Source organism: Lissotriton helveticus, chromosome 10, assembly GCF_964261635.1.
Source record: "Lissotriton helveticus chromosome 10, aLisHel1.1, whole genome shotgun sequence".
In the NCBI taxonomy this organism is placed as follows: Eukaryota; Metazoa; Chordata; class Amphibia; order Caudata; family Salamandridae; genus Lissotriton; species Lissotriton helveticus.
Window position 1 is genome coordinate 390,984,101 of NC_136071.1, and position 22,185 is coordinate 391,006,285.

Genomic DNA, 22,185 nt, shown 5'->3' on the forward strand with positions numbered 1-22,185 from the left:
TCAGTTTTTTCAACATAACCTGCAAACAAACAAAAATACCATTTATTCTCTCCTTTCACACCTTCCACACAAACATTCACCCAGACTCACTCGAGTCTCTCACACTTCCTATTTACACAATATACATTTTTCAACCTTTACAAAAATAATTTTTGCTTTAAACTTAGAAGCAACCTTGGGATGAATTTTAGAGCTTTTCACACTTTGTGAAGATTCCTAAGGCTGCATAGAAGGCTGGTCTACGCGTTTCGAACACCCTTACTAGGGGGTGTTCTCATCAGGACCACATATCTGAAAAAGATAGGGGAGGTGTTTTTTTAGGCTCAATGCTTGAAGCGTACTGTAAACTCGTATCTGCACAATGGTCTATCTTACCTCTGCCTTGTGTCAAGACGAGGGGAGGAGGGGATTCTGAAAGTAATCAAAGGAAAAAGAACCTAAGTATGCCACTCTACGAGCACAACCAAGTAACGACAACTTTCATGAATAAATACTGTAACCGTCGCTGAACATCTAATCCTTTCATACTCACATTATTAACTTGGTGTGCACTTCCTGAGATAGGATGTGTTGGATTTTGAGTCCTAGAATACCAATACATGAAAAAGGCGTCAGATGCGGATGTTATTAATGCTGTGATAGTAGTAAAGAAGCCTAGCAAGGGACTTATTTGCGGCGTGCCAAGATTTTTATATTCTTTCGCGGGTCTTTAGCTGTATTTCTTTGAGCTTCAGTCTATGGGCTTTGTATCTAAGAAGATAAAAACGAGTGCAGAGGGTCTGATTTTCTGCCCTGGTGGAATGCGCTGCCGTTTTTTGACATGAATGAGAATAAGCCAAAGTTTCTCTTACCATTTGTAACGGCGTTCATGTCCTCTATTTTCCAATTATATCGCTTTCTTTTTCCATAGCGGGTTTCCGGTATTTGGATGTTTGTGACGTATCCGACGTCATAATGCGACGGCATTTCCTATAGCCTCTGGGAATTGTAGTTTCTACTCCATATACTGACTACCATTTGTCGCGCTGTATTTATATGTGGTGATGTTATAAAAATAATGAAAATGTGTTTTTGAAAAATAAAAATCAAAAATATAAAGATTTATATCAGACAGAAAAAGAAGTCTTGTAAATATGGCGTTTTGTCTCGCTATGTTAGTTGATTTTCCTTAGAGTAAATTTGCAGTACTGGTAATTGTTTTGTGATATAGCTAAGTGAGGCTTGACCTTACTGTATTGAGCCCAAACCCTTCCTTTGGGCTTTACTCACTGACATGAGAAACATATAATGTCTTTTGTCCTTTCTTCTTGAATTGAGTTGCAATTGACTTTCTTTGGCCCGATCTCCCGCTTTGGTCCTCCTGATGATTTTATTCAGTGATAGCTCCATTTGGCAGATCTTGCTGTATTGCCTGGTGTTGAACAGCCCTCAATTACCCTGAGTCGAATTGCATCGTCATTTAAATATGTATTGAAATATCAGTATTGTGCTAGACTTTGTAACCTTCTAATGAAATGTGTTAATGATTCACCTGGTTCCTGGCATGCTGAGTTGAAGACGATGCATTTATGATCCACATCTCTCTTTGGGTTCAAACAGGCACATAGCATCTCTTTGAGTTTTTCATACGTCTATGCGTCCTTTGTAGGAAATGCCCTGATTAGGCGTTGGCCTTCATGCACCACCACTTGAAATAGTAATGGCAGCTGTTGTTTGTCTCTTTGCTCACTGGCCTCTGCAAGAAATTCACCCAGTGACTCAAGCCACCAGTTCCATTTGGGACCCAAACTCTGGGTGGTGGTCTGTGTCACTGGGGGTGCACTTCAATGCAGGGGTTAGGTTTTTGTGTTCCTTTTCCCACCGGCATGATGGTGGGATGTGCTAGTATGATGTTACCAAAGGATTGCTCACTATGATGTTTGCAGTGTGTGCACTTTGTTATGTATTATTAGTCGGCCCTCTCGAGTAGAGATCTTGTATGCTAGTTGTCTTTTTGTGTTTCAGTGGGTTATCTATTCCTGGCACACCTCACTTTGTTGCTTACCCACTGGTATTACTTTCCTTTCAATTCTGGGATAACTCACTCAAAGGTGATTGCTGTATTATTTCTAGTAGCTTCACACTTTCTTTGTAAAGCCTTTCTGACTTTGATGCTCCCCAGCTATGTGTGTTTCTTTCAGATGTTAACCTGGCTTGGTGTCTGACCTTAGTATAGGTGTCTTAGTAGGCTTCAATGAGTTATTCCAGTATTGCCTGATTCCAATATGGCTGCCTCATTGATTTTAGTGCCTTTGTCTCATGGCACCTGACTTCAAAATGGCCGCCCCATAGACTTCAATAGGCTGTCCTTCAACTAGAAATGGCTGCTCCTCGGCTGAAGCATGCATGGCTTTTCTTTAACGCTGAGTGCTAGCTTCAGGTAATTTGTGCTTCCTCTGCACCAGTACTTTCTTGTGTTATATGCTTCCTTTGTCTGAAGATGTGATCTTTGATCTCACCCCCGTTGCCAGTTGTACTGTTCTGGATTAGTTTCTCTTCCCAGCATTGGCAAGCATAACACTGCATAAAAGACAGTACCTGGTGTATGGCTATTAACTCACCTTTATTAATTCCTCAGCTCATATATGGCCTACTGACGTGGAGCTACTCTCCACACATCCTCTTCTATCTGCTTCCCTCGATGTAATGAGAGGCAAACCAGTGCTTCCTGTCTTCCTGTCTTCTCCCAGGAAGTTCCTAGCATCTAATTTCTGTCCAGGCCACCTACACCGCTAACCTGCAATGTCCTTTCTTAGAGGACATGACACTGTACACCACGCCATTATTCTTTTGTGATAAATCTGTAATAGAGTCAATCACTGAAATAACTTACATTCTAGCTTCTGAAGAATATCGAAGATGTTACCTCTTTTTTCTGCTTTTTTGCCCATATTAATCATCTGCCTTTTTACATCGTCTTCTGTGTGGCCTTTATCGAAGTAATTCATTAGCGCCACTAGAGGTGTCTCTTTGCACCTAATCAAACTCCTGAGTTGACAGATCCTGGTTTTCACATGTTGGGCTGCCTGCCCTAAGTAAAACAAATTACTCGGGCACAATATACAATATACCACATATGAAGAATTAAAATGTATAGATATCCTCTCTCAACCAGTCTTTTCATTAGAGACATTTCTTTCAGAAATATAATCGATTAGTGCAATTATATCTAAGTCTAAGGGAGTGGTTAAATGGTTAAACATTTTTTAATGCTCTCGGGTGTAAACTGTTATTCTGATAAGCAGTTTCTGACTGCAAGTATACGATATGAAATGTAAATAAGCCTTCCCGAGTTGTGCTTTATAATATCTAGGAAGGGGCTTGGTCACTACTAGGAGTGCTTAGGAATTTTAAGGTTTGGACAGTGTTTAGATATTCTACAAACTGGTTAAAGAATTTCCTCAGTAATAGTCCAAATGACAAAAGCATAAGCTATGAAACTCTTTCAACAACTCTAGAATCTCTTCAAGTTAAGGGAATCAGCGCTCTGACTGTCCCACTAATGTATAGGATTCTTGACGTTATCCAAGATGGTAACTCTCTTAAAGTCAGATAACATAATCACGCTGAGCCTTTCTCTGCATACACAGTCCTGGCCTGGCTTCAAAGACAGACGTCTGCCCTCTAACTATTTTTAAGACGTGAAACGTCCCCTAGTTTAGTTAAGTGGGAGTTGCTGGTAAGCACAGTACAAATTCTCAATCATGTCCTCTTCCTCCAGAAGGATAATCTTAATTTCTCTGAAATTACCTATTTTTTTCACTGGGTTCTTTGACCTGTCAGCTGTGGGCGTAGTAATTAACTCCACTCAGCAAGGCACTTCAAATGGCAAAGTTCTAGAGGTTGCAACTCATTAGCGCGGGAGAGGCACTTGCCACGTCGAAGGTGAAAAAAACACAACAGAGGTACAACTTTGAAACAAGCATTGGCAATGCGAACAGGCCAGGATGATAAATAGTGTGAAGCTAGATCTAAAATTTCATATATACATTAATGAATAGCCTACTCCCATCTGTGCTGCTGTGAGAGAAAAACACCATACATTATCTAGTTATTGAAGACACTTTAATAGCATTACAATGACAAGTGAGTACCACGCAGGCAGCTGGATAAATAAACACAATGATCACAGCTGTGTAGAGAGTAGGGGTGGGCGATAAATTCTGTTACCGAAGTGTTGGCTACTTGTAATCCGGAGTTCTAGCCAAATTTCGCCAACCACCCTGGGGCAGAGTTTTTTCTCGTGCCCGTCTAACCAACAGTAAGAGCATGACCGAGAATTGTCGTCCTCTAGAGTGATGAGATTTACTCAATGCGGGTGGTTGTGGAAATTCGCAGTGGGAAAGCTTTCACTCAAGTACTAAATGTACATGAGCGGCAGCAAAACCAACTCGGGTAGTAGCAAAAATCAGTGTGCTGCATGTTGCTGTTCACAATGATTTTTGCAAGCAGCGCAATATGCTGATTTCCACACGTTTGCAGAAATCTGCGGAATCTCGCTGAGTTTTCCTGCAACTCTGAGGAATCCTGCAGAGTGAAACTCCGCCCATCCTTACTAGAGAGCTGCCCTTTTTTGTGGAAGAACACAACTTCTGCCCAATCCAAACATATATTCCTGGCTCCCAACATGTGAGCGGGGCAAAACCCCTCTTCTGGTGATTCTCAAATATTTGTCTGGCTACAGCTACACTATACAAAAGGGGGTTTCATTGGTAGAACACACTTCGCTATAGCTATCAACAATACTAGAAATCATGACGAAGTACCAATTCTCTCTAAATTGTGTTGGGGCCCACTCAGTCTGCCGATGCACACAAACCATCACTATACATTAGCATTAAGACACCAATGAATCACCTTGTGGACTTCAACTATTCCACAGAAACCATTTCTGCACAAGCGTGCTAGGATCCATATTATTAACCAAATGAAACCATTTACTCTGGAACAGAAACCATATTCGCACTAATGTACTAAGATCCTATGGTTCATCATGCCCAATATGAAGTTGTGACGAAGGAGCAATCACAATAATAATGTAACAGGACCTCTGAATCATAATATCGATGCCCACACTGAAATGTTCTAAGTACATGTATACCTATGTAATTGGGTCACCTGTTACAACATATTCAACATCCTGCTGTGGTTCAATTGTGTCTGCAATACCTATTTATTTACCAAGTCATTAAGTATTTCTTTGTAAAGCTTGCATTAACACTAAACCAACAATCTACTATTGATTCTATTTAATTTCTAGTTTGAATCTCTTTTATTACTTAACGTAATTCTCTTCTTGTTGTTTACTCTCCCGTGCCAACTTTCACAAAGCTGCTGCATCATGCTTCCTATGAAACTTCTGGTTTGAAAATTAAACATGTCAAGTTCTTTAAAACATTTTGCCAAAAATTGATTACATCGAAACGAACTACTCCATGAAAAACATTTTGTACAAACATGAATAGGAGCAAGCAAGACTTACCGAGTTAACGTGTACAGAGGGGATTGCAGCTGTAGAAACCGACGAATGGCTCGGTGAGTTTGGTAATGACTTGCAGGGCCCTATGGAGAGCTGCTGCTTCTTCCGTAGAGCTACAACCTTCTGTGCCACTGAGACAAAGAAAATGCAGGGCAAGAAAGGGAAAGAAGGAAAACAAGAAATGAAATGTGTATGAGTTGAGAAAGGGAAGGAGAAAAAGGAGATAAAGGATGGAAGCGTTGTCAGGACACACATAAAGAAAATGAGAAATGATATATGAGACAGGGTGAGAAACGAAAAATACAATAAGTAGAAGGAGAATAAGGATGGTAAAAAAAAAGTAAGGGCAGCAGCAAGATAAACATCCGTATGGTGAAAAGAAAGAAGGAAAAGAAGCACCAAGAAGGGGGAAGTAATTATTGACAAGGGACGAGGAATGAAGAGAATATGTGGAACATAAACAAAAAGAGGATAATGAAAGGAGGGAACACATTGAGGAAAGAGAATAGAGAAGTGTGATGCAAGAAATAATCAAGAAACAGGAGTAGAAAAATAGAGTTAAAGGTAAATGGGACCATGGAGAAGCAATATGAAAATGAGAAATATGGTGAATGGTCGGTAGAAGCAACACATGAGTGGAAGTAATTGGAAATCGTAGCAAGGGGCATGAGAGCAAACAAAAGTTGAAAAGGGAAAGGAGGGAGGAACAGAAAGAAAAAGTATACAGTAAAGCATCACATACCAGAGAAAATCAAGAAGGTGCCGACATGAAAACAAGAAAAAGAGAGTAATAAATAGAAGATGGGAGAACCAGGAAAGGATGAGCATTAAGAAGAGGAGGAATAAAGTATAGAAGAGAAGATAATGAAAAAATATATAAACAGGCTGGGAACAGTTCATCAGGTGACAGCTAGACAGTTACACAGGAACATACAACTCTCCATTTTCACAACCAACCCTGTACCACCATCCCATTCTAATATTCACATGAGCTGTGCTGGCTGCACCAGCAGCCTGCCTAATATGCTTAAAAGATAAGTCTTCCAGATTACTTCTGGCCTCAAAATCCTCAGGGGCTCCTCGTGACGACCAGCATGTTCAGAGGAGTATTCTCATGATACTGCTTTAGTAGCTAGGGGCAGACCTATAAATATGCATTCAAAAGAACCTTTCTCTACAGGTACTAGTTAGTTGGCCTGCAGAGAACAGAGTAGGATATACCAAATGGGCTTTAATAATGAAGATCAAATAATGGGGGCCACAGTGTTGTGGTTTCAAGGAGTTTCTGAATCGTTAAGGACACGTTATCTGCAACAGTAGAGCCCCAATAGCTGTTCAGAGGCATGTTCCACCTAGTGTTAAATGCTTCCATGAGAAAAGAGAGTACAATACTCTGTTCTTATGATGGAACGTGTCAGTTCATTCTCTACCTACTCCCATTCTCATTTCCTAACAGTTACAATCATAACAATAAATGAGTTCAGCCCACAAATAAATTGTCATATGATGGATACTGATGGAAGCCACAGTACAAAAAGTTTCCTAGACGCAGTCACTTCACTTGCACTGTAATCACAACCCGAACATCTGAGGCTTTAGGAAATCAATGTATTCATTTTATTTTTCTATTGCTCATGTAGATTCTCACAATCCTTGAAGTATGGTAATCCTAAAGCGAAAAGAAAAGATACTGAGGACTGTTATTCCAAAGAAACATAAATAAAATCTGTGCAAGACGGACTACTTGTGATGCAATTCCCCAAAGAGGTGTAGAAAATATGATGTATGGATCACCATGCCATACACCGAAAGTAAACAAAGTTCTTTATTGTCAGGTGGTTTAAAGACACTTCACCAGAAGCTATAAGGCTTGGAGACATACTCAGTGTTTGAGCTCAGCCGCTAGCAAAAATTCCCACCTTTATTAGATCATAGAGCATAAGCACGCAAGTGAATACTTAAAAGGCCTAACTGTCTCTAACTGCTCTTTCTCCCAAAGAAGGAATCAAATATGTGGTAGATCATTAGAAATGTTTTATTTACTTAGTCTTATATAACAGATCTGCCCCATAAGGTTTTTAGGCACTTTACAAGAAACTCAACAATTCACATACTAAAAGTAAAAACATTAAAAATGAATCAACGGCACCCAGAATAATAACACAATAGCAAAGGTTCATAATACAAATTAAATATTGTGAGAGTCTTCTCTGAAGATTTGTGTAAATTTATAAATTGCAGGGGGGTGAAGCAGGAATGGCGTAAATTCCTGGAAACTTTTAGTCTTTGTTGGAAGATAAGTAAGCATTAGTTCATGAACAGATGAAAGAAATGGGGTTTAGAAGCTACCTGAAGAAAAAGAAGGTGTGCTCACTTCCATTTCATAGGGTAGCATGATCCAATCGTTAATCTCAGCCTTAGTGAAAGATCGTTTTTCAAACTATAGATTATCTGAATCAGAGTCCTCTATTGGTAAAGAGTTTTGGCTTCCAATTCCTTTTATTCTAACAATTTGTAGAGAAATTTAAAAAACAGGCTATCCATGGCTGAATCTTTCGGGGAGGAAGGAGCGTGCCCAACATGGCACCTGGCACCTGCGTAGAAACATCTGACCGGCGCTCCGCCGATTGTGCCCTAAACAGGGCGAAAGCTGTGTGCTATGGGTCCCCAAAACAGCACCCTGCCACGTGTGGGCCCACCAGTGATCACCGGGGACCTTGTGCCATCTCTTGAGTACTGCCGCTCCCCGCCCAACTTTGAGGATGAGCTGGTGGGGTGCGCCGGCTGCGGTTCCAACATCGTGGGCAATGTGGCTGCTCGGCTGCTGAGATAAATTAGTGCCGGAGGTAAGGTGAGAGATTGAGCCGTGGATGTCAGCATCCAATACCTAGCACCCCTCACGGCACTTGTACAAGAAGGAGGTGCCTTGGGAGTCTGGCCAGCAGCGCATCCTCTACTCGCAGTGCAGTGGCGGCAGGTTTGGGACCCGGCCTCGGTGACCTCGTAGAGTGGAGTGATTCAAGGCCCAAAGGAAAGCGGTGCTGGATGTTGGAAAGTGCAGATGAGAGCAGTACAAGAACTAATGTAAAAGTCCTGTGGATGGGAGGGGGTCACAGTGGCAAACGGCAGCAGCGGGTGAAGCAATGCATCGGTCCTTCTGGGGCTGTAGGTCTTGAATCGTACATCAGAGTATTCAGACAGAATAACGAGTTGGAAATGTCGACTTACACAAATATCGAGTGGGAAATAGGGTGACAGAAATATCGACATCAAGAATATTGTGGTCAGGAATATTGAATTCAAGGTAAGAAATATCGTTTTCGAAAATACAGAAGTCATTAACCCATTGGCCGCCGGGGTAATTCCCCAGTTGTGCTGGGGGGCGTGCACAGCGCCCCGGTGCTCGTGACGAGCTCAGCTCGTCATGAGCCACGGTGGCTGTGTGCCCATGACGAGCTGAGCTCATCACGGCCACACCCGTTATCTAAGAACGCTCAGCACAGCGGGGGAATTAGCCCCGCGTGCGAGCGTTGGAGCCGTTATGACGAGCTCAGCTCGTCATGAGCACACGGCAACCGTAGCTCATGACGAGCTCAGCTCGTCCTGAGCAAGGGAGGGGTTAATATTGTTTGCAAAAATATAGCTCTTTAAAATATCGATTTTTTAATTAGTGTTATGTATTTTAGTTTACATTTTAAATGTATGTGATGTATGTTTTTTTGTATGTGTTCTTTATGTTTTTAATATGTGTGTTAAATTCTTAGTAGTTATCTATTTTATTTTAATTTAATTTTGTGTTTTTTAGTTCTGTAGTGGGTTGTAGGTGTATAGGAGAATAGGGTGAGAAGTAATTCAATTATAATAAATGAACGATTATTTTTTATTTATTAATATTTAATTGCGATTTTATAGTGTTAATTGTGGGGAGTAATTTATTTGTCATTAGTTAATAATTGGGTGTTAATTATTGTTTTATTATTTTTACTATGAAATCTTTTGAACTAATGTATAATGCTAATGAATTGTTGTTTTTAATCACGGTACTTTTATGAATTTTATGAAATTCAAATAAAGGTCTTTTGAACTTGAACTTGAACTTGGGTGTTAATTAGTATGAAGTAATTGGTAATTAACTATGGTAATTGGGTAAAAGAATTTAGTTACGGGTTGTGGGGTTTATAGGGGTAAAGGGTGGGAAGTAATTTATTTTTGATTAATAATTAGTTGTTAATTTAAATTAATTGATTGAAAATGAATTATGGAAATTGTGTCATTAATTTTAGGTGCAGATTGTGGGGTTTATGAGGTAAAGGTTGGTAAGCAATTTATGTTTCATTAATTAATTAATAGTTGATCATTAATACTAATTAATTGACATTTAATTAGGGTAATTGTTTATATTTTTTGTGTGGGGTTTACTTTTATAGGAGTGATGGGTGGGGAGTAAATTAATTTTACTTACTTTATAAATAGTTGTTTTAATCGAAAATAAGTTTTAATTGTGTAATTTATTTTCTACAGTTTAACTTTAGCTGTGGCTTGTGGAGATTATAGTGGTAAAGTGTGGAAAGTTAAGTGTGTTAATTTAGTTTGTATGAGTTTTAATTTATTTTTTAATTAATATTTCTTAAATTGGTAATAATTATATTAATTATGGAAGTACTTTTTTACATTTAGATGTGGGTTGTGAAATATGTGGTGTTATAGAGTAGGAAATAAAAAAAGTAAATGTATGTATTAATTAATGATTTTGTTACTAAATCATTTCTAATAAAAAATATGTATTTGAAAAAATATGTTTTTCTTTTATTTAATATATTTGTAGGTATTTATCATATGTATTTAATGTTATAATGTTTTTTTAAATTTTTAAATAAAGATATTTGTATTTTATTTTTTAGCATACTTATATGCATTTTGTATTTATTTTGTTTTTAAATATTTTTGTAGTTGTTAATATTTTGTTTTTTTTTTCAATTTTGAACTGACTGGAGTGAGAATATTAATAGTTATCGCTACACAATCCAGCAATTTCCCTACTGTTGCACTGTTTGGAGTGGGAATAGTAAATTTTATCCCGCCACTATCTAACATTTTCCCTACTGTTGCACTCACCGGAGTGTGAATAGTAATTTGTACCCCTCCTCTATCAAACACTTTCCCTTCTGTTGCACTCATTGGAGTGGGAATAGTAATTTTTACCCCTCCGCAATCCAACAATTTCCCTACTGTTGCACTAACTGTAGTGGGAATAGTAATTTTTACCTCTCCGCTATCCAACACTTTCCCTACTGTTACACTAATTGGAGTGGGAATAGTAATTTTTACCCCTCTGCTATCCAACACTTTCCCTATTGTTGCACTCACTGGAGGGGGAATAGTAATTTTTACCCTTCCGCTAGCTAGAACTTTCCTACTGTTGCACTGACTGGAGTGGGAATAGTAAATTTTATCCCACCGCTATCCAACACTTTTCCTACTGTTGCACTCAGTGGAGTGGGAATAGTAATTTTATCCCTCCGCTATCCAATACTTTTCCTACTTACCTGTTTAAGTATAGGGAGTCAATATTTTTGCATTCTATATTTTTTCATCTATATTTTTTTACATATATTTTTTACATCGATATTCTGTCAGTGAACCGTAAATCGGCTCCAGCAAGGTATGCACCTGCCTGCTAGCCCTGGCTTACGCTGCTCTCTTGGTATAAGGCCCTTACCCCCCTTAAAAGGCTTTGCCGATTTGAAACCAGCAACTAGTAGACTTGGGGTGGTCCAATCCACCCCATCAATAGAGGCCTACTAATACTCTACACCTGGGCGGTGGGATGGCCTGAAGCCCTGTGAATTGTATTGCCACATTGATTCTGAAGACCCTGGGTTGGTGCACACATTTCTGGGGCACTAAGCTTTGCTGTGGATGGAGGAGACCCTGGGAATTGCATATGCATTGATGACTTTGTTCAATGGGAATACATTCTACCAAGCTCCGTTCTTTGGCAGAGGCCTACTGAATTCCCGGGCATCAGGGGACACTTTCTCATCTCGTCTCCAGACGCAGGGGCCAGTCTGGCCAGTGGGAACTCAGAATTGATACGGTGGTCCGGGCCCTTTCCTTCAAGGTTCCCTCAGTTGTTGCCCTTAGACCATCTAGCAGTCTTGCAGATAGAACGAGAGCCCACATTTTGGGTCCAGACGGTGGAGCCTTTCTTCCTCTTTTGAAGGATGCGGAGGCGGAAAGAAGGTAAGCAAAGTGATGGTCTGCCCGATGTGGAAGGGCGCGACAACCTTTGGCAAGAAAGAAGGAGGAGTCCTTAAAACCACCTTGTCCGGATGAAGAGAGAGAAAAGGAGGTTTAGAAGAAAGAGTCTGGAGCTCACTCACTCTTCTGGCAGAGGTGATAGCTACCAGGAAAGCTGTCTTGAGAGTAAGAAGACGTAAGGGACAGTTGTGAAGTGGCTCAAAGGGAGGGCACATTAGAAAGGTCAATACAAGATTTAAATCCCATTGAGGCATTATGAAAGCCACGGGAGGAAACGTGTGTGTAATGCCTTTCAGGAAGCGATTAACAACCAGGGACTTAAAAAGAGAAGGCTGATCTGGAAGCCGTAGGAAGCAAGAGATGGCCGAGAGATAAACCTTGATGGTGCCCAGAGCAGAGTCCTGCTAGGTCAAAGAGAGAAGGAACAGAAGAACATCAGAAAGAGGGGCCGAAAGGGGATCCACAGCCTTTGCCGTCCACCATGCCACAAATTTGTTCCATCGGCAGGCGTATACCGTCTTAGTGGAGGGACGACTGGCTGCCAGAATAATATCACAGACTTCGGACGGAAGGTTGAAAGCTGTCAACTGTCGCCGCTCAATCTCCACGCAAGGATGTGGAGGCTGGATAGGTTCAGGTGGCGGACCGCCCCCTGCTGCTGCGACAGAAGATCCTCCCAAAGAGGCAGTCGGATCGGGGGATCGATCGCCGATATACCAGTATCTTCGTGCCCAATCCGGAGCCACATAAATGACTTGGGCCCGGTCGCAACGGATCTTCTTCAGCACTCTGGGCAGGAGTGGAATAGGCGGAAAGGCGTACAACAGACCGCAGCTCCACTCGTGACGAAAAGCGTCGCCGAGCGTGTGCCGCCTTGGAAATTCCAACGCACAGACCTGATGGCATTGCGCGTTCTCTTCGGTGGCAAATAGATCTAACCAAGGCTCTACCCACTGCAGAAAGAGACCTTGCGCCATGTCAGAGTTCAGACGTCATTCATAATCCATCATGCACCGGCGGCTGAGTTCGTTCGCACTAGCGTTCAAAGAACCTGCCAGGTGTCGAACCACTAAAGAAATGCTTTGATGTTCCACCCATGTCCAGAGGCGTAGAGCCTCCTGACATAGTTCCACAACCCCACCCGCACTGTTTGTTGCAGTACCACATGGCAGTGGTGTTGTCTGTGAACACCTGCACTACACTTCCCCGGACAGAGGGAAGGACTGATTTCAATGCAAGTCGGATCGCCCGAAGCTCCAGATGATTGATGTGGAGCTGGGACTCCGCCAGTGACCAGAGGCCTCTGATCTCCGCCGCTCCCATGTGGCCACCCCATCCCAGGAGGGACGCATCGGTCACCACTGTGTGTCCGGCTGGGGAAGGGAGCGGGATCTGCCATTGACCCAATCGCAATTACCGTGCAGTGCCCTCCGAGATCTGGACGTGATCAGAAAGGTTCCCCTGATGCTGTGCCCACTGGAACTTCAGGTCCCACTGCAGAACCCGCACATGCCATCTGGCATGTTGCACTAGCAGGAAGAAGGAGGCCATTAGGCCCAGGAGATGGAGGATCATCCTGACTGAAACCCGGGATGGAGGCTGAAAGATCGGAATCATAGTCTGAATATCCTGGACTCACTGCTCAGGATGATAAACCCGAAACAGCGTCGAATCCAGAACCGCTCCGATCAAGGGGAGCTTCTGAGAGGGACTCAGGTGTGACTTTGGCACATTGATGGAGAACCCCAGCAAATGCAGGAGGTCGGCCGTTTTCTGGAGGTGGGAGATGACTGCCTGGGGCGAGCCCGCTTTCAACAACCAGTCGTCGAGATAGGGAAAGACTGGAACCCCTGATCTGCGCAGATGAGCTGCGACCACCGCCATCACTTTCGTGAACACCCGAGGGGAGCTGGTAAGGCCAAAGGGGAGCACGACAAACTGAAAGTGCTCTTGGCCTACCGTGAACCGCAGGTAACGCCGGTGGGCTGGCAGGACGGGGATATGAAAATATGCGTCCTGCAAGTCCAACGCTACCATCAAGTCTCCAGGGTCGAGGGCAGCCAAGACCTGGGCTAGAGTCAACATCTTGAACTTCTCCTTCCGGAGGAAACAGTTGACGTTCCTGAGGTCCAAGATGGGACGCAGGCCCCCTTTCTCCTTCTTGGGGACCAGAAAATAGTGAGAATAACAACCACATCCTACTTTTAGCCCAGGAACGCGCTCGATGGCCCCCTTGACCAAGAGGGCCGTGACTTCCTGCTGGAGAAGCGCAAAATGGTCCCCCGACGTGGTGGTACTGAGGTGGCATGGCTGGAGGGGCAGTCTCGAAAGGGGAGGGAGTAGCCCCTTCGGACGATTTGCAGCACCCACCTGTCCGAGGTAACGGAACGCCAGTGGGGAAGGTGATGGGAATACTGCCTCCCACTGGTATGGGGTGTGCCCCAAAGCTCAGACTAGGAAGGCTTTGAGGCAGATGCTGCGGGGTGGACTGGCCCCATGTCCCGCCGCTGAGGAAACCACGTCCACCTCCACGCTGAGGTTGGTTCTGCGCAGGCTAGTGGCTAAGAAAAGAACAAAAAGCAGACATGGCCGGGCGCGTGGTGGAGAGACCTAAGGACTTGGCCGTAGCCCGTAAGTCCTTAAAATGCTCCAGCGCACTATCTGCCTTATCGCCAAACAGGCGAGTGCCATTAAAGGGCATGTCCATGAGAGAACATTGCACATCCCCTGAAAAACAGTGGACTGCAACCAGGGGTAGCGACAGAGGGCCACTGTTGTGGAAATCGTCCAACCCAGTGAGTCTGCGGTGTCCAGTCCACACCTGATGGCAAACTTTGCTGCATCTTTACCCCCAGCAACAGCTTGGGAAAGCACTGCCTGAGCCTCCTCCGGCATTGAGGCAGCACCTGCGCAACCGTGTCCCATACAGCGTGGGACTAGCGGCCCAAAAGGCATGTGGTGTTCACCGACCGCAGCCCTAAGCTGCAGATTAAAACAGTTTCTTGCCAAACTGTTCCAGCTTTTTGGCTTCCTTATCCGGCGGAGCGGTAGGGAATGCGCTCTGGGAACTTGTGACCTGGATGACCAGGCTCTTCGGGGTAAGGTGGGTAGACAGAAAAGCAGGGTCACCGGGGGCCGGGCGATGGCGCCTGGCTACGTTCCTATCCACGGGAACCCCTGCGGCTGGTCTAGACCAGGTACCCATCAAGACGTCAATTAAGGCCTCAGTAATCGGCAGCAGGGGCTCCACAGACCTTGCAGCCAGCTGAAGCACTTCAGTGAGGAGATCAGTCTTGAGGGTCACTGTAGGCAGGTCGAGGTCAAGGGCCTCAGCTGCTCTACGGAGCACCACAGTGTATGTAGCCTCCTCCTCCAGGGCCACAGCAGGAGGAGAAAGAAAACCACGGTCAGAGAGGTCAAGGCCACCGGCATCCTCTAGCTCTTCTGTCCATTCCTGTTCCGAACCGCACTGCCGTGCGAGAGGGTCCTCAGACCCCTCCCAGTCGTCCCCTTCCTCCACTGCCCGTGGAACAGGCTGCGGAGGTGGGGGAGGTATCGGGGAATACAAATTGTCCGACGGCGCTGGGAACGGCACCAGGAGCGACGCCAGACGGCATCGGTCCGGCTCCGTGTCCCAATTAGGGGCAAAATTGTCCGGTAACCCGGGCATAGGCAGTGGCGGAACGAACGGAACCCACTGTGACACCAGGATCTGAGCCCCGGGCAGGGCCGGAGCTGCCGGCGGTAAGGTAGGGCCCTCAACTGAGACCGCGGGGCCCGAAGGTGCACCGGTGGGAGCCCGAGGCCTGAACAGGCGGTCCATGGCTTGAAGAAAATCTTGCACCTGGGCAGGAGTCGCCGACGGACCCGGATAGGGTACGGGACTCACAGGCTCCAAAGGAGCCACGGGGGTGGGACCCCCGGTCCTCTCGTCCACGTCCGGAGACCGGAGGGGGGACGTCGGAGAACGGAAACCATTCTTCGACTTCTTATGTCGTCTCTTACCCGTGTGAAGACTTCGGCCCCGAGGAGCGATGATGATGCCTTCGCGATCAGTCCCTTGAACAACATCTGGATCATGAACGGCACGGAGACCACTGCCGGGCCTCTAGCAGCTTCAGAGCCGTGACCAGACAGTCGGAACATGACCGGGAGTCATGGTCGCGCTCCAGACAGTAAAGACAGACTCCATGGGGGTCGGCCACCGACATCGTGCGGCGACATGCCTCGCAGGACTTAAACCCAGGCATCCCTATGTGGCACCAGGAGAGAAAGACTCAAATGGAGAAGACAAAAAGTCTCAAAAGGATAGTCAAAAAGTGACTAGGGTATGTGCTCTAACCGGATCTGCGCTTGCTGGCGCGGAAAAAGAAAGAACTGACGTCAGCACGCATGGGTGGCGCCTAAGTAGTCTTGTTGATGTCATCTTGGCGCCTACAACACCAGCGATGGACGCGGAGCTGCACAACGCCGCCTTCCGACGCGCAGGGGTACTGCTGTCAAAAAACCTTCCGGATCCAGTCTCACGCCTTGGGATATTCTAAGGTGAGGAATCTATCACTAATGTGTCTCTTTCAGATATAAGAATTAAATGCAGAGTTCTCGGGCGGACAAGCAGTGTCATGCAGGAGAGCTGGGGGTAGACAACAAAGGGAGATTCAGCACTGAGAAGTATGCATAAATTAACCAAACAAAAAAACCGAGGGAAACAGCAGTGGCCTCAGAGGGGTGGTGGAGGCCGGCAGAGCAATGTTGTGGGAGGGCTGAGGCACAGGGAGATTAAGGGATAGCAAGCAAATGAAGCAATTGAAGTTTACTCGCACAAGTAAACAGAACAGTTAACGAGCAAGAGACAGGCCAACTAAAAAAAAAAGAGTCCTCTCTAAGTATAAATAACCTGAACAGTAAGAACACATGTACGAGGTGCAGTCCTCAAGGGAAGCAAAAAAATTCCAAAAGGAGTGAATACTTTGGTATTTACCAATGAAAAGCCAGGATTTCTAAAGGACAGCAACAGGAACCAATGAAAAAGAGTTTTTTTTTCTAAAGCCCATATCCTAGATACAGCATGTCTCGAAGAGACAGCGCAAGCGCTGCCTAGGCGAGACCTAAAATGTGCTGTCATATCTGCTTTTTATGTCACGCCTAACGCAGCGCGCATGCGCTGCTCTAGGAGAGGGCCTCTTGGAATCACATCAGACTTCCCAGAGACTTCTCCGTGTGGGTCTGCCTCCTCCCACACATCTCATTGGCCTTTGTGCGTGGCTTTCAATAATGAAAGCATGCAAATGGCCAAAGACGGGTGCATGTCCCGCCTTTCCTCAAAACTTTCACTCTCATGGCCTAGGGGTCTAGGGAGCAAGCAGCGGCGCGCATTGTGCCAGCTGCATTCCTCCCTGATGGTTATCTAGGCTTCCTCCCCGCGCCCATTTGCAGGGCAGACAAATAGCGCCTCGTCACTTGAAGGCTCCGCTTGTGTTGCTATCTTTTGATCTTCGACCATAGAGTATTCAACCTGATCCTTTCGGCCCCTTCCTTGTTTGGCTTCTCACGTTCCCTCTACCTTTTTGTTTTCCGCGCTCTTCATCTGCCCCAGTCCTCTCACAGGGACCTTACTGTAGCTTGTGCCACCGCCATTCGCACCTCGGCCATGTCACAGCTCTGGTGTTATATCTGCCACAACTCTTCAGTGTTGCCCATTTCACCTCTGGTTTTCAGCACTCGGTGCAGCTTGCACCTCGTTTCACCAGCTGCGGGGTGATTTACACTTTTAGCCAAGTGGGATGAGTGACCCACCAACTATGTTGCAGTTGTCAGCGTGTTACCACTTTAGTGTTCTCTCTGAGGCTTGGTGATCCCTCAGGGAGGGGGCAGAGCGAAGTAGGCCCTGTGTGCTAATTACAGGCTGCAGGCAGGATGAACGTGCATCAGTTATTTATTTATTGGCTCCACAGGGCCAAACAACATAAAAGTAAAGGAGCATGATGCCCTCATCCAGCATGCAGCCCTGGTTAATATTGCCATACATTTTAGGTTAGTGCATGCTTTACAATACCTGGCAAGGTTTTCCTTTTCATTTTTAATTTTGGTTCATTTCAGGCAGTTTTTTTAGGACAGTGCGGTTTCAACTCTGCAGGCTGTGCATGGGTGGTGGACCATCGCAGTTCCCCGGCAGAGAGGCATGCACTTTCTCATCAACCTGATAACAAGCGCGGTGCACACGCGATCTCTGCATATGAGGCAGCCGGGCATGCAGCGATTTGTTTAAACTTGTATTAAGAGCTCTTTAAGTCAGACGTGCGTGCGAGCTGCAGTATGGTTTCAAGCAAATATGTGTGAATCCGGGTCACAGAGAACAGCCCTTAGCTTGGACTGCCACAGAGGCATCTCCCGCACTAAGGAAAGTGTAAATTAACAGCGGTAAAGAACTTGTACAAAGCAAGGAGCAGTGCTCAAATGTCTGAGTGTTATGTGAAGTGCGAGGGCATTCTGCCAAGGGGAATATTAAACGGATGGCAATGATATATATATTAAGTATGCATCCATGTGAGGTTGAATAAATGTATCAGGCTATTTGAACTTTTGAATATACCACCAGCGCCCTGAGGAAGGATGGTACATGGGATTCCGAAACACGCGTCGGCGCAATTGTATTGTTAATATTGTCTATGATGTTTATAACTGTTATCTATTGTTTTTGTTAAATTGTTTCTGCTTTGATAATTATATATATATATATATATATATATATATATATATATATATATATATATATATACATATATATATATTGTCTCTTTTACTTGTGGATGTGATGTGTATGTATATTATTATTTTTTGTTGTTGAGACATGTACCTGGATTAAGTAGACTGCTTCGTCTATGCTTGGGACTCCTCTGTATCAGGTGAAGGTTGGAGTCACAGGAAATTTAATGTATATGTATTTATGGAAAAGCTATTGGATATTAACTGATTGAAATAGATACATATTTTTGAAAATAAAACAGAATTATGTTATAGAAAGGTGTTATTCTTATTGTGGGACAGTTTCGATGTGAATATTTTCTAAGGGGTTTTCTGCTGTATATTCGATTGTTTTTCCCTGCTTTTTTCCCCCTTGATATTCGCTTTACAGGGACCCACTTGTGTATATTTGGCTTGCATTCATGTGAGGTAAATGTGGTCATTAATTTGCTGGTGATTAACTATGATTTGGTTCGTCTGGCGTCCCACTTAGCAGGTCTGTACTGAGTGCTTGTCTCAGGGATGCTTGTCGTCATCACACCTTAAGGCACTTTTGGGTAGTGTACTTGACAGGTAAACAAACACAAACGTTTTGCTTTTTTCTGCTTAAATAATTTCTCTTCTCGTTGTAAGCTGTTCATTGCAGGTCGTTTAGCATAAACAGGGTTTAGGTTCTGTGCGATATCTGCAGTATATGAGGCAACAACAGAAATGTGTTTCAGGAGGCTCTAATCTTTACCATGCCCCCATCCACTCAGCTTACAATACTAATAATAATATGTTTATTCACCACACAGGATGGTTTGCTCTACAGAGCGGGGCTGAGGTGGGGAGGTAGATCATGGCGGAGTTGGGGGGTTCCAACAGGTCTTCACTTTCCACGGATTGCGATTTATATTCTGCTTGAACTCTCTGGCAGTGATCTCCACTGGCGGGAGTTTTCGTATTTCCGAAGCAGACGCTCTGCTGCTCACCAAGCTACCTCACACTTATGATAGCCAGGTTATGAGGTGTTAGTTGTCTTGCATAGAGGTTCTGAAAAAGCAATCTCTCCAGCCTTAGGAGTTGCCTTTCATTAGGCAGGTACTACCTAGTCGCCCTTCGAGGCAAAAGGAAAACCTAGGAGCCCCTGGACCGGCTACATTAACCTTATCCTCACTGTTGTCTGTTAGTATCCAATGATAAGTGATTCTCCTAAATGCCATACCCATTACCAAAATAACAATCCAGTACAAACTAATTTCCACTTTGGTTACTCTGAAACTCTCCTAGAATGATGCAACCCACTTAAAGACTGACAACTGTATAGAAAGCAACCAGAGCATAGTTAATCTTGCACTGGTTTTTGCCCTTCAAACTGATATTCTTAATTCCTGATTCAGTTCTACTGATTTTAATCAAGGCACTTGTCTTTCTGTCTGTGCGTTAAAAAGCCTTGGAATGTGTCAATAAAAAGTTTCCAGGGGCAAGCATGTATATCTGAATCAGACTGCATGACCCAGTGTGTGGTAATTGTATAGCTCTTCAATCCATGGCGGCACAGCAATCAAAATAATGTGCTGAATGGTTAAACACTTATAAAGTCCCAAAGGTGAGACCTATTGGCTATGCCAATGCTTGTTTATTTAGATGTCAATAATAAATCTTTTCATGTTGGGAAAAAAACCAAAAGGCAATGGTTGTAAAAATAACAGTGTGTAAATAAGAAAAATACAGATTTCCCTGAACAAACATGCTGATGAACATCAAATGAGAAATATAATTTGAAAAATATCCACCAGCAGGTTCTCAATGTCCGAAAAATAAAACTGAGGTATCCGAAGGTCAGCAGGCATCATGGTGGAGGCAAGCATTTGGTGAGATGGAGAGGCAACTGGTTACTTTGGCGTTTAGGGTGGAGCCCAACCAATTGCCTGCATTATAAGCCAATCATTTTCTATTTACTATTATAATGTTCTAAAAGAAAAAGAGTGAAGCCTGGACGGCTGTCATTTTTACAGCGAGTCACTTTTCACTGTCAAATGTGCTATTGTGCATGTAACTTCCTTCATAACTTTGCTGGCTTAACCTGGGTTTAACTTAATCCAGCCCTGGCCTGCCATTCTTGAAGCCTCCTCACCACACCCATAGATGATGCTCAGTAAGTGTCATTGTTTAATGTAGCAGCAGGGGTTTTAGCTTTCAGCCCGGTGCTGCTTATCAATTACAGAGTGGTCCTGTATGTTTGGGTTAGCAATGTAGGAAGCCTAGGGCGAGACAGTTTATAATCATGTTACCTGGCATCATCAGAGTCAAGACCTCAGATGACTCTATGACACCAAGACACATGCATTGAATAGATACAATGCACGTTTTAACTGTACCAGCTCCTTGCTACTGCATTCAATTGGGTCTGCAGAGAGAACACAACCAAGGTTGGGAGAACAGATCATGCAGAATAAGACTGCCTGTGCCTCGCTTCCCATCACAGGTAAGTCGGCTCCCAGAGTCCTGAATTCAGGGCAAATATAATGGCCACCATTGCCCTACCAATGTCAAATATCACTAACTGCCACTAGTGAGATATTGATTCTCTGGAGAGTGGGAAACAGGGGTGGGGTACTTGAGTGAGATGTACAAAGGAATCTCTTGGTTAATGGGCATTAGAGCTAGACTCATTTTAAAATAGTTGAGACCTGACACTTGGAAAGAGGATTCAGCTTCACACAGCAGATCATTTACACAAGATTATTAGGAAGAGACGGAAGCTGAAGTGGGTTCAAACACACATGGACACGATGCAGAGATACAGATGCCCTCATTCCATCTTGGTTTAAGCTGCCAGAGCAGATTCAAAGGCTCATTACAAGGCAGCAAAATGGCTAAAGTGTGAGAAGCAAGTGGAGCCTAACAAGTGTGCCCGGACAGTATGAGAGCCGTTATGAACGTGAAAAACGACCTAAATCTGACTGACAACCAGTGTGGTGCTGTCCCATGTTTATTGTATCACAACCATTTAAACAGACCACAGAGGTACGCACCTCCAGACCAGTGCAAAGCAACACAAATCCTACACTGCACAGGCCATTCTAAGTCTTGTCCTTAATGGAGACTCCAATGCTCGACACAGTAACAACTTTTCAGTGTGTTCTCCTAAAGTGGCTATATATCGAAACCTACTGGGTATGAAGGTGACATGACCTTGTTCGTTATTTGGAAAGAATGAGTACTCTCCACAGGTATTCTTTAATGTTCTGCCATCCTCTATAGAGAACATTTGCATCAATAAAAATAATTAAATAGAGCAATACAAAATACATTTGATCTCAGTAAGAGATGTTACAAATGGCAATACACAATAGTCTTGTAGATGTTATTATTACTCTCAATTTGATCAATATCAGAGAAATGCTTCCTCTCATCCCATCCCAACCAAATGGTGATAGTGTAGCCCTTGCTTTCATCAGTCACTGGTTTATATTGGTTTATCTAGCCGCATTTACATGCCTACAATATGAATACTGTTACCAATCTATAAAACACCACAATCCTCTATACCATAGTCACTATTATCACCACCAAAGAGCTACTGCATCCTTCGTTTACTACCACGAATATTCCCAATAATGGTCATCATTCACCCAATCTCTAACAATTTAGATCAGAACTATTGAAAACCTTCA

At 44.0% G+C, this 22,185-nt stretch overlaps 1 protein-coding gene across 1 annotated transcript in view; it reads right to left on the reverse strand.

Moving 5' to 3' along the window:
* Positions 1 to 22,185, reverse strand: part of AGAP3 (ArfGAP with GTPase domain, ankyrin repeat and PH domain 3) — a 2,202,224-nt gene that overhangs the window by 1,718,645 nt on the left and 461,394 nt on the right. Inside the window, exon 7 of the mRNA XM_078662817.1 lies at positions 5,522 to 5,649. Coding sequence (XP_078518943.1) covers positions 5,522 to 5,649 — 128 coding nt within the window. The remainder of the gene's footprint in view (positions 1 to 5,521; positions 5,650 to 22,185) is intronic.